The sequence below is a fragment of the Gymnodraco acuticeps genome, unplaced genomic scaffold, assembly GCF_902827175.1.
Source record: "Gymnodraco acuticeps unplaced genomic scaffold, fGymAcu1.1, whole genome shotgun sequence".
NCBI lineage: Eukaryota > Metazoa > Chordata > Actinopteri > Perciformes > Bathydraconidae > Gymnodraco > Gymnodraco acuticeps.
In genome coordinates this window covers 159,790-172,357 of record NW_022990081.1, presented here as the reverse complement: position 1 = coordinate 172,357, position 12,568 = coordinate 159,790, and the positions used below count along the sequence as shown (strand labels likewise).

At 42.3% G+C, this 12,568-nt stretch overlaps 2 protein-coding genes across 4 annotated transcripts in view; one reads left to right on the top strand and one right to left on the bottom strand.

Annotated features, from left to right (window-relative positions):
- The window catches only part of LOC117546086 (vacuolar protein 8-like), a 61,808-nt gene that overhangs the window by 43,358 nt on the left and 5,882 nt on the right, over nt 1-12,568 (top strand). For all 3 annotated transcript variants that reach the window (XM_034216174.1, XM_034216175.1, XM_034216173.1), the window contains 3 exons: nt 140-259; nt 5,002-5,210; nt 5,360-5,405. In XM_034216174.1, the coding sequence (XP_034072065.1) occupies nt 140-259; nt 5,002-5,210; nt 5,360-5,405 (375 nt within the window). The remainder of the gene's footprint in view (nt 1-139; nt 260-5,001; nt 5,211-5,359; nt 5,406-12,568) is intronic.
- LOC117546089 (myosin-10-like) lies at nt 9,778-12,218 on the bottom strand. The gene has a single exon (XM_034216178.1). The coding sequence runs from the start codon at nt 11,680-11,682 to the stop codon at nt 10,045-10,047; it is 1,638 nt and encodes a 545-aa protein (XP_034072069.1). The 5' UTR covers nt 11,683-12,218; the 3' UTR covers nt 9,778-10,044.

The following is a 12,568-nucleotide window of genomic DNA, read 5'->3' as shown; positions in this document are numbered from 1 at the left end:
TTAATAATTATTATTCTCTCGGTGTCTGGCTGTTACATATTTGTACAGATATCTTTATTGTGGGAAGCAGTATTTCAATCTCTCTGTCTGTACACACAAACTGAAAGATTGACAATAAAGTTCACTTTTTTTGGTGCAGAGTCGAACAGAGAGGCTGTCATGTTGGAGGGAGTGAAGCCTCTGCTGGCTTTAGCCAAATCCTACGACCCTCGAGAGCAGCAGGTGGCCTCCTGGGCTCTGCTGCACCTCACACACTCAGGTGGGTCACTTCCTTTAAAGGTCCCCTATTATACTGTTTTTCATCAATATATTATAGGTCTCAGATATATACAGAGCCTGTCTCTGATTGGCTGAAACACCAAACAGATCATTGTAGCATTACCCATAATCCCCTCTGTTTCAAAAGTGCTGATTCTCTGTCTGTTACTTCAGATGAAAATAAGGAGCCCCTCCCCACGCCCCTCTGAGAGACATTTGGTTACAAAGAACTCAATGGTGCTCTAGGAGGAGATTCAGGTGATAAGGTGGGGGGGGGGGGGGGGGGGGGTTACCTTGGTTGCTGATTGGCTAATGGTTACACAAGACCAAACATCGTTATGACATCATAAAGTGGCCAAAATCTGATCAGCTCATTTTCAGACAGGTTTTTATAGAACTGGATCAAAAAGAGAGAGAATCTTTGTTCCTGAAACTTTCAGAGTCTCTTTCCACAGAGGGGACACATGTTGATGTAGAAGAGACATGAAGAAGAGGGGACACATGCTGATGTAGAAGAGACATGAATGAAGAGGGGGACACATGTTGATGTAGAAGAGACATGAAGAAGAGGGGACACATGTTGATGTAGAAGAGACATGAAGAAGAGGGGACACATGTTGATGTAGAAGAGGGGACACATGTTGATGTAGAGGAGACATGAAGAAGAGGGGACACATGTTGATGTAGAAGAGACATGAAGAAGAGGGGACACATGTTGATGTAGAAGAGGGGACACATGTTGATGTAGAAGAGACATGAAGAAGAGGAGACACATGTTGATGTAGAAGAGACATGAAGAAGAGGGGACACATGTTGATGTAGAAGAGACATGAAGAAAGGGGACACATGTTGATGTAGAAGAGGACATGAAGAAGAGGGGACACATGTTGATGTAGAAGAGACATGAAGAAGAGGGGACACATGTTGATGTAGAAGAGACATGAAGAAGAGGGACACATGTTGATGTAGAAGAGACATGAAGAAGAGGGACACATGTTGATGGAGAAGAGGGGACACATGTTGATGTAGAAGAGACTGAAGAAGAGGAGACACATGTTGATGTAGAAGAGACATGAAGAAGAGGGGACACATGTTGATGGAGAAGAGGGGACACATGTTGATGTAGAAGAGACATGAAGAAGAGGAGACACATGTTGATGTAGAAGAGACATTGAGAAGAGGGGACACATGTTGATGTAGAAGAGACATGAAGAAGAGGAGACACATGTTGATGTAGAAGAGACATGAAGAAGAGGGGACACATGTTGATGTAGAAGAGACATGAAGAGAAGAAGAGGGGACACATGTTGATGGAGAAGATGGACACATGTTGATGTAGAAGACATAAGAAGAGGAGACACATGTTGATGTAGAAGAGACATGAAGAAGAGGGGACACATGTTGATGTAGAAGAGACATGAAGAAGAGGGGACACATGTTGATGTAGAAGAGACATGAAGAAGAGGGGACACATGTTGATGTAGAAGAGACATGAAGAAGAGGGGACACATGTTGATGTGGAAGAGACATGAAGAAGAGGGGACACATGTTGATGTAGAGGAGACATGAAGGAGAGGGGACACATGTTGATGTAGAAGAGACATGAAGAAGAGGGGACACATGTTGATGTAGAAGAGACATGAAGAAGAGGGGACACATGTTGATGGTAGAAGAGACATGAAGAAGAGGGGACACATGTTGATGAAGAAGAGACATGAAGAAGAGGGGACACATGTTGATGAAGAAGAGACATGAAAGAAGAGGGGACACATGTTGATGTAGAAGAGACATGAAGAAGAGGGGAAACATGTTGATGTAGAAGAGACATGAAGAAGAGGGGACACATGTTGATGTAGAAGAGACATGAAGAAGAGGGGACACATGTTGATGATAGAAGAGACATGAAGAAGAGGGGACACATGTTGATGTAGAAGAGACATGAAAGAAGAGGGGACACATGTTGATGTAGAAGAGACATGAAGAAGAGGGGACACATGTTGATGTAGAAGAGACATGAAGAAGAGGGGACACATGTTGATGTAGAAGAGACATGAAGAAGAGGGGACACATGTTGATGTAGAAGAGACATGAAGAAGAGGGGACACATGTTGATGTAGAAGAGACATGAAGAAGAGGGGACACAATGTTGATGTAGAAGAGACATGAAGAAGAGGGGACACATGTTGATGTAGAAGAGACATGAAGAAGAGGGGACACATGTTGATGTAGAAGAGACATGAAGAAGAGGGGACACATGTTGATGTAGAAGAGACATGAAGAAGAGGGGACACCATGTTGATGTAGAAGAGACATGAAGAAGAGGAGACACATGTTGATGTAGAAGAGACATGAAGAAGAGGGGACACATGTTGATGTAGAAGAGACATGAAGAAGAGGGGACACATGTTGATGTAGAGAGACATGAAGAATAGGGGACACATGTTGATGTAAAGAAGAAAGAAGAAGAAGGAGACATGAAGAAGAGGGGACACATGTTGATGAAGAAGAGACATGAAGAAGAGGGGACACATGTTGATGAAGAAGAGACATGAAGAAGAGGGGGACACATGTTGATGTAGAAGAGACATGAAGAAGAGGGGACACATGTTGATGTAAGAAGAAGCATGAAGAAGAGGGGACACATGTTGATGTAGAAGAGACATGAAGAAGAGGGGACACATGTTGATGTAGAAGAGACATGAAGAAGAGGGGACACATGTTGATGTAGAAGAGACATGAAGAAGAGGGGACACATGTTGATGTAGAAGAGACATGAAGAAGAGGGGACACATGTTGATGTAGAAGAGACATGAAGAAGAGGGGACACATGTTGATGTAGAAGAGACATGAAGAAGAGGGGACACATGTTGATGTAGAAGAGACATGAAGAAGAGGGGACACATGTTGATGTGGAAGAGACATGAAGAAGAGGGGACACATGCTGATGAAGAAGAGACATGAAGAAGAGGGGACACATGTTGATGTAGAAGAGACATGAAGAAGAGGGGACACATGTTGATGTAGAAGAGACATGAAGAAGAGGGGACACATGTTGATGTAGAAGAGACATGAAGAAGAGGAGACACATGTTGATGTAGAAGAGACATGAAGAAGAGGGGACACATGTTGATGTAGAAGAGACATGAAGAAGAGGGGACACATGTTGATGTAGAAGAGACATGAAGAATAGGGGACACATGTTGATGTAGAAGAGACATGAAGAAGAGGGGACACATGTTGATGTAGAAGAGACATGAAGAAGAGGGGACACATGTTGATGAAAAAGAGACATGAAGAAGAGGGGACACATGTTGATGTAGAAGAGACATGAAGAAGAGGGGACACATGTTGATGTAGAAGAGACATGAAGAAGAGGGGACACATGTTGATGTAGAAGAGACATGAAGAAGAGGGGACACATGTTGATGTAGAAGAAGACATGAAGAAGAGGGGACACATGTTGATGTAGAAGAGACATGAAGAAGAGGGGACACATGTTGATGTAGAAGAGACATGAAGAAGAGGGGACACATGTTGATGTAGAAGAGACATGAAGAAGAGGGGACACATGTTGATGTAGAAGAGACATGAAGAAGAGGGGACACATGTTGATGTAGAAGAGACATGAAGAAGAGGGGACACATGTTGATGTAGAAGAGACATGAAGAAGAGGGGACACATGCTGATGAAGAAGAGACATGAAGAAGAGGGGACACATGTTGATGTAGAGGAGACATGAAGAAGAGGGGACACATGTGATGAAGAAGAGACATGAAGAAGAGGGGACACATGTTGATGTAGAAGAGACATGAAGAAGAGGAGGACACATGTTGATGTAGAAGAGACATGAAGAAGAGGGGACACATGTTGATGTAGAAGAGACATGAAGAAGAGGGGACACATGTTGATGTAAGAAGAGACATGAAGAATGGGGGACACATGTTGATGTAGAAGAGACATGAAGAAGAGGGGACACATGTTGATGTAGAAGAGACATGAAGAATAGGGGACACATGTTGATGTAGAAGAGACATGAAGAAGAGGGGACACATGTTGATGAAGAAGAGACATGAAGAAGAGGGGACACATGTTGATGTAGAAGAGACATGAAGAAGAGGGGACACATGTTGATGTAGAAGAGACATGAAGAAGAGGGGACACATGTTGATGTAGAAGAGACATGAAGAAGAGGGGACACATGTCTGATGAGAGAAGAAGAGGACATGTTAAGAAGAGGGGAGGGGACACATGTTGATGTAGAAGAGACATGAAGAAGAGGGGACACATGTTGATGTAGAAGAGACATGAAGAAGAGGGGACACATGTTGATGTAGAAGAGACATGAAGAAGAGGGGACACATGTTGATGTAGAAGAGACATGAAGAAGAGGGGACACATGTTGATGTAGAAGAGACATGGAGAAGAGGGGACACATGTTGATGTAGAAGAGACATGAAGAAGAGGGGACACATGCTGATGTAGAAGAGACATGAAGAAGAGGGGACACATGCTGATGTAGAAGAGACATGAAGAAGAGGGGACACATGTTGATGTAGAAGAGACATGAAGAAGAGGGGACACATGTTGATGTAGAAGAGACATGAAGAAGAGGGGACACATGTTGATGAAGAAGAGACATGGAGAAGAGGATTTTGCATAATAGGTGACCTTTTAATCCTCACAGATTGAACAAAAGCAGATGTGTTTTTCTGTTGTTGCTCCTCTCTCTCTCTCTTCCTCCAGATTGGTCCAGGAGGCTGCTGGGTGATGCGGGGGGGTTCCCGGTTCTGGTTCTGCTGCTGCAGGGCTCAGACTCAGAGGTCCAGTTCTACAGCTGCTCCGCCCTCTGCAACATCTCTTCTGCTCGGGAGCTCCACCGGAAGCTGCTGAGCATCGGGAGTCACTTCCTGTTGAAGTCCCTGCTGACGCTCGCCTCCTCCTCCGTGCAAAAGGTAACGTTGAGTTTCTCCTTCCTGATTACAATTGGCAAGTCTTATGTATATCTGTAAATGATATACTATCATATGTATATACAGTATATTATAAGCCTATATTCCTGCTACTGCAACATGTTTATAAATGGTGTTTTGTTGTTGTTTAGAAGTCGATGCAGGCGTGCAGATGCCTTCAGACTCTCTCACAGAATGGTACATATGTTCCCATTACACTTTGCTGATGCTTTTACCATTTAAATAACAATAAGTGCATGTAACCATGAAGATGCAAACTCAAAAAGTGTCTATACTAGATGTGAGAAAATGAATATAAATACATTTTTACCACTGAAGATAGTACTTTTTAACTAAAGTAACTTTTTTAATGTCCCATAATATGTGTATTTTGCGTGGACTGTGTGTTGTTGTGTGGAGTGTTTTTCCAGCAAGGCAAGTTTATTTATAAAGCACCTTTCAACACAAGGCAATTCAAAGCGCCCTCCAAAAAAACAAAACAAGCTAATATAGAATAACACAGATATTAAATACATGGATACAAGTTACAGTGCAGTGTAAGATATGAATAGTTCAATTATAAGCAGCGTCAAAAAGAAAAGTCTTCATCCTTGATTTAAAAGTACTCAGTGTTTCAGCAGACCTGCAGGTTTCTGGGAGTTTGTTCCAGATATTTGGAGCATAATAACTGAACTCCTCCATGTTTGGTTCTGACTCTGGGGACAGAAAAGTGCACCGTACTTTAACAACAAACTCCTCCTAGGGATTTTATCCAATCGTCTTCAAATCTTGACAGTAGCATCTCAAGACCTGGCAGATGAAAAGTTAGTGGCGCCCATTTTGACTCTCGCCTGATGGCTATGTGATCCCTTTCCATGGAAGGTGATTATCTCCTAACGCCAGCTGACAGGCTCCAAACGGCCCAAACGTCACATGATGGTTAATGCTTCGGCCCCGAACAGCTCATCTCCAAATCTGAGGGGCCGAAACACGATATTGCTGTGACACCAATGGTGTCAACAGTCTTTACGTTTGGTGTCAATGATGATGAAGTCCAAGCTCTGTAACATGAATGGCATGTCCCCCAAAGAGTTTATGGAAATCAGAAACAGTCATAATTGTCTTTGATAAACTGTGTAGCCATAATAGAGGCACTCAGAGACTTAATGTCCCCTTTAAACCCACTGTATGTAATCCCACAGCCGTGACCGCATACAATAATGTACTGTATTATAAACACTTTGTAATCTAGAGCCTTGGCTATTAATCATAATATTATAATATCATATTTTCCAGTGTTCCCTAAGTGATATACTTAAGTAGAAAATAAAAGTACTTAAGTATTTCCATCTTATTCATCTTTATACTTTTCTAAATCACTTAATCTCACAGGTCAATATTTTACTTTTTACTCAGTTACGTTTTTCTTACAGCTTTAGTGACTTCTTTTAGATATACTGTACACTTTGTACTAACCCTAACCGTAACCCTATCATACCATAATTAGGTGATTTTAAATGTGAGTTTTCATTAACTTGTGTCCGTTAATGGGTTTAGAAATCTTCCTACTTCTCAAGATAAATAAACTATTTGTTAGTGAAACCCTGACAGCGAGGATTTTTTACCAAAGTTTTGCAGATAATAATTACGCATTTCTATTTAAGTGAGGTTTTAAATGTTTGTGTTGTTGAATTAAAAGCACATCACATAAGGCATATATACATTTTCAGTTTTTATTTGACTCTATTGAGGTGAGTGGCACCATGTTTCAGTCAATACAATTACATGTTCCGCTCTTCACCTACACATTCTGAGTATTACAGTCCCAGAATATTTGACCAGCTTGTATGAACACATTTAAAAAATATAAACATATATAATGGAATTGAATGTGTACAGTGAGACAAATATAAAAACACCATTTTATATTTCATACCATGGGTTGTTTTATTTATGAAAGTGTTGATTAAACATACAATGGATAAATAGAAGTACTTTAGTAACAAAATGTGATACAGTAAATCATGTATACTGTATATGTTTACACAGTGAGGCACACGCGTACAAAAATAGATTTGAATTTTTATTTTATTTTTAAATCAAATCTTTCTAATCCTAATTTTAATCCTAATTGTATCAGGAAAATTAGTTGCGGGCGAACCTGAGCTCCAGGAGAAAACCCAAAAGTGGAAGCGGGGTACGGTGGCCCTGAAGTGCAAGTCAAAACAACATTTCACAAAACACTTCAACATTTCACATTTTACGGAAAGGGTATTCCTTTAGGGAGAACACTTCTTGTTTGTGATTGGACAGAGCCAGCCAGAGAAGAACTGCTGTGATTGGTTGTTTTTGCTGCCAGTCAAGAAATGACGCTTCGTGATTGGTCAGCACCCGGCCGACAGCACCACGTATTTCCTGTTTGGTACTGTTCAGCTGTTTCTTCACGAATTGTAAACTGAGTTGGAAAGAATGGAAGAAGAGATGGAACGAAGGATATACATACGATGTTATCCTCGACATGCTGTCAACCCATCACGACATCTACATGTCCCTTAGAACCAGGGGTGTAGTGCTGCCGGATCGCCGCTCCGGTTGTTAGCATCTGGTTAGCTAGCTATGCCAACGTACATAAGGAGTTGTTTCTACAACAAGGTGGAGGAGAGTCCTCTCCTGTCAGACTGAGAGGATCTTATAACTACAGCTCAGTAATAATAATAATAATAATATTAATAATAATAATACATTTGATTTATATAGCACACTTTAAACATAAAAGGATCAAATAAATAAAGTCAGTGAGGTGTCCTCAGTCCTAACTCTTTAAACCGCGCTTTCAGGGTTCTAAGCAGGGGTGTGCTATTTTTATAATTGCAGGAGCGCACCTAGACCAACAAAACAGCAACATATGGACATAGGTTACTATATCAAAAGTGTGCAAATGTATTTAGAATCCTGTCCATGTGACCCTTTTGTTAGTGGGTGGTGGACCTCACATCCTCTAGGGGGGTCCGGGGCATGCTCCCCCGGGAAGATGATTTTTTAAAAGTTGAAGTTAAATTCAATCTGGTGCACTTTGAGAGCAAAGTTAGGGACTAAATCTATGGATACATCTCTCAACAACACCCATGTGAAACAGTACTGTAACCAGAAGTACTTTTCTTTAAGCATATCTTACTAATCACTCCCCTTTTAAACTGTATTTTAGTTTTACTGTCCTATAGAATGAGTTGGAATTATTTCATACCTATTTTTATTTATTCTCTTATTTTTTATAATGATAATAAAAAGGTGTGCTTTGGAAATACTTGTTTACATAAATGGTGACCAAACCGTTTGAGACCCACTGAGATAGCTTAGACTAAAGTTATCTATCTAAACACTCAGAGAGTCCTTTAGCTCACTGAGCTGTAGTTATAAGATCCTCTCAGTCTGACAGGAGAGGACTCTCCTCCACCTTGTTGTAGAAACAACTGCTTATGTACGTTAGCATAGCTAGCTAACCAGATGCTAAGAACCGGTAAAGCGGTGCTCCGGCAGCTGTGACTACCTGATTTGCATCTCTGCCCGATTTGCATTGCGCAAGCGCGAGATTGTCCGCTATATTAGACAGCTACATACGGCAACCCAAATAGGACATTTGTTTCGCAAAGCAGACATTTTTCTTCCAAAAAACCCGACAACATTAATCTGAACGAGAGAGAGAGTTATTGTTATTACAACGTGACTTCACTATTATTTAACAAATACTTTTATTGGGTTAATTACATTCTTAGAATAAGTGAGAAATTGATTTATCTTCTGTTAGACAGTTATCATACTGAAGACATATTTACTGTGAATGTATGCAAAAATGTTTGGCATTAATAATTTATATGTAATTACATTAACTATGAATGTTAACATTTTATTTCAAATTAAATACAATTACATAAAAGATTTTCCATTTAAAAAAAAAAAAGTTGATTCAAGAACACATCTCTGTTAGATCAGTAGTTTTCTTATATTACAATTATTGCTAAATTTGAAAGGTCTTTACCAGCTTTGGAATTATATATATATATCGTTGAGATTAATGTTGTCGGTTTTTTTAGTTTTCTTTTTCTGCTTTGCCAAACGCCACTGTCAAGTGTCCTATTTGGGTTGCCGTATGTAGCTGTCCAATATGGCGGACCATCTCGCGCTTGCGCAATGCAAATCGGGCAAAGATGCAAATGGGGTAGTCACAAGCACTACACCCCTGGTTCTAAGGGACATGTAGATGTCGTGATGGGTTGACAGCATGTCGAGGATAACATCGTATGTATATCCTTCGTTCCATCTCTTCTTCCATTCTTTCCAACTCAGTTTACAATTCGTGAAGAAACAGCTGACCAGTACCAAACAGGAAATACGTGGTGCTGTCGGCCGGGTGCTGACCAATCACGAAGCGTCATTTCTTGACTGGCAGCAAAAACATCCAATCACAGCAGTGCTTCTCTGGCTGGCTCTGTCCAATCACAAACAACAAGTGTTCTCCTTAAAGGAATACCCGTTCTGTAAAATGTGAAATGCTGTAGTGTTTTCTGAAATGTTGTTTCGACTTGCACTTCAGGAACACTGTATGCGGGGGAAGATCCAACAATACATTACATTTATATAGCGCTTTTCTTGAATTCAAAGACGCTTTGGAGGGTGGAGTGAGGTGAGGGAAATGGAGGAGGGACTTATTGTTGATGTGTTTTTTTTAATCCTTATTAATATGGATTTCTGGAAAACCTGAGCTCCAGGAGAAAACCCTATCTGAGCAAAAAGTGAAGGAGGGGGTGAGGAAGGAGGTGAGGGAAATGGAGGCAGGGAGTTACTGTTGTCCAGCTGGAGCTGAATCACCAGAAGCTTTCTCCATCTTCTCTGAGGAGGTGTTTCTCGTGCCTTTGGCTTTCTTCCTCATCTCCTTCTCTTGCATCTTGCTTATCATTTTCTGCAAGGCAACGTCTCTATCCTCAGTCTCCCCCCTTCTGTGAGAGAAGAAACCTCTGCTCTTATTCTTCATGTGAAGACAGAGGTCTTCCAGAAGTTTCTTTTCCTCCTCCATCTTTTTCTCAGTCGTTGCCCAGCTCAGTCTTCTATGAGCCAGGTCGTCCCTCTGCTCCTCCACCTGTTTCAGTTGTGTCTCCGTCAGATGAAGCTTGGTCTCCATGCTCTGGTGTTTCTGGGCCAGGTCTTTGGAGAGCTTCTTCTTCTGCTCTTCCAATTGGTTTTCCAACTGCTTGACATCCGTCTCCTTGCGTTGGACAAACTGCTCCCAGTTCAGCTGTTTTTCAGCCAGGTCTTTGGAGAACTTCTCCTCCTGCTCTCTCATCTGTTCTTTCAGCTGTTTGACGGCCGTCTCCCAGCCTAGGTTATTCTCGGCCAGGCGATCTTTCTCCTTTTCCACCTGCTTTAATTTAGCCTCCACCTGTTTGAACTCAGTCTCCAAGGTCAGGGTTACCTTGGCCATGTCGTTCTTTTCCTGAGTCACCTCATTTAGTGTTGTCTCCATCTGTTGCTTCTCAGTCTCCCAGGTGTGACTCTTATCGGCCAGGTCTTTAGAGAACTCTTCCTCTTGCCTTTTCAACTGGGCCTCCATCTGTAGGAATTCCGTCTCCAAGGTCTTGTTTCTACTGGCCTGGTAATTGTTCTTCTTCTCCACCTCTTTCAACTTCATCACCATCTCTTGCTTCTCACTCTCCCAGGTGAGAGTCTTTTCGGCCAGGCTCTTGGTGACCTTTTCCTCGCATTGAAGGAGTTGTTCCTCTCTTCTCTGCAGCAGGTTTAAAGTCACCAGGTTGGCCTCGCTGTGTTGGTCTGAGAGCTTCTGTTTCTGTGTCTCATACCATGCCACTGTGTCTTCCAGCTGCTCTTTGTGTTGAAGCTCTGCAGCTTCCATCTTCTCCTCCAGACCGCTGTTTCTATCCTCCAAGATGGTCACACACTCAAGGAGTTCTTCCCCTTTTCTTATCAGCTCTTTCATGGTCTCCCCTTTCCTCATCCTCAGTTTGATGATCTCTGGGTCACACTGCAGGGGAGCATCATTGTTCTCGCTGTCAGATGTCGCCTGGTCCTTCTCGTCCGAGACATTTCCTTTCTCTGCCTCATGCCTTGCCACAATTTGGTCCAGCTGCCTCTTGTGTTGGCATTCTGCATTTTCAATATTCCCATTCAGACGTGAGATTTCTGCCTCATGCTCCATGATGGTGTCAACCAGCCTTTTGTTCTCTTTGTGGAGCCCTGAGTCCCTGTAGCTCAGGAGCTCCTCGAGACGTTTGACCTTGTCTTTTTGTTTGCGCATACTGTGGCAAAATGTCGTCCTCTCCTCCTGAAATGCCCCACGATACTCCTCCAGGCCGTTTATCTGGCCGTTTCTGCAGTGGACCTGCCTGTAAGCTCGATCCGCTTCAGCTCCATGGTCGAATGGCCTGGGGTTTCCCCTGTTGTTCTGGTGGCTTCTTCTATCCATGGCACCGTCTGTAGACTTGTGTTGTGCGTAGGTAGAATAATATATTTCTCTTTGGAAGAAGTGTTCTGTGTAGAAGTCTGCGAAGGTGGTCTGAATGCGTGTCACCACTTACAGCTCTGGAGTGAAGAGTGTGGAGTGAATGCACATCACAGCCCTTGCAGTCTTCCTTCAGACTCCTGTGACATCATCATGACATCACAGATCTCTTTGATCTCCTGTGACATCATCATGACATCACAGATCTCTTTGATCTTCTGTGACATCATCATGACATCACAGATCTCTTTGATCTTCTGTGACGGAACATTCATCAAAGCCAATGATGTCATCGCTTCAGTGTGTCAGGATGTCATAAGTGATGTCACTGAAATAGTTTGGTTTAGACTTATGGTGTTGCCATGGAAACACAAACTCGCAATAATCATTATAAAAACAGAAACAGTACAAACTAAACAAAACAATAAACAACAATAAAACCCGATGTTGTCACAAGTCAAAAGTACATAGTCCAAACGTCACATGATAGTTAACGCTCCGGCCCTGAACAGCTCTACGTCAAATCTGATCATCTCATCATATTGCCATGGAAAGACGAACTCGCCATGAAGCACGATGTCGACGTAACTCAATGGTAAATGGTCCAAACACCACCAAACTTCAGATGGTCTGATAACGAGGCAGCCCTCCAGACATCTGAGCCAATTGTGAGTCTTCACCGCACGCCGTAGCCGTGATGTGGCGCCCATTTGGAGGCTCGCTTGAAGGCTATGTGATGGAGCTGGACTGTGTGTTGTTGGATGTAGATCTGATCCAGGAGCAGCTGATGGATCCGGACTGTGTGTTGTTGTGTGTAGATCTGATCCAGGAGCAGCTGATGGATCCGGAC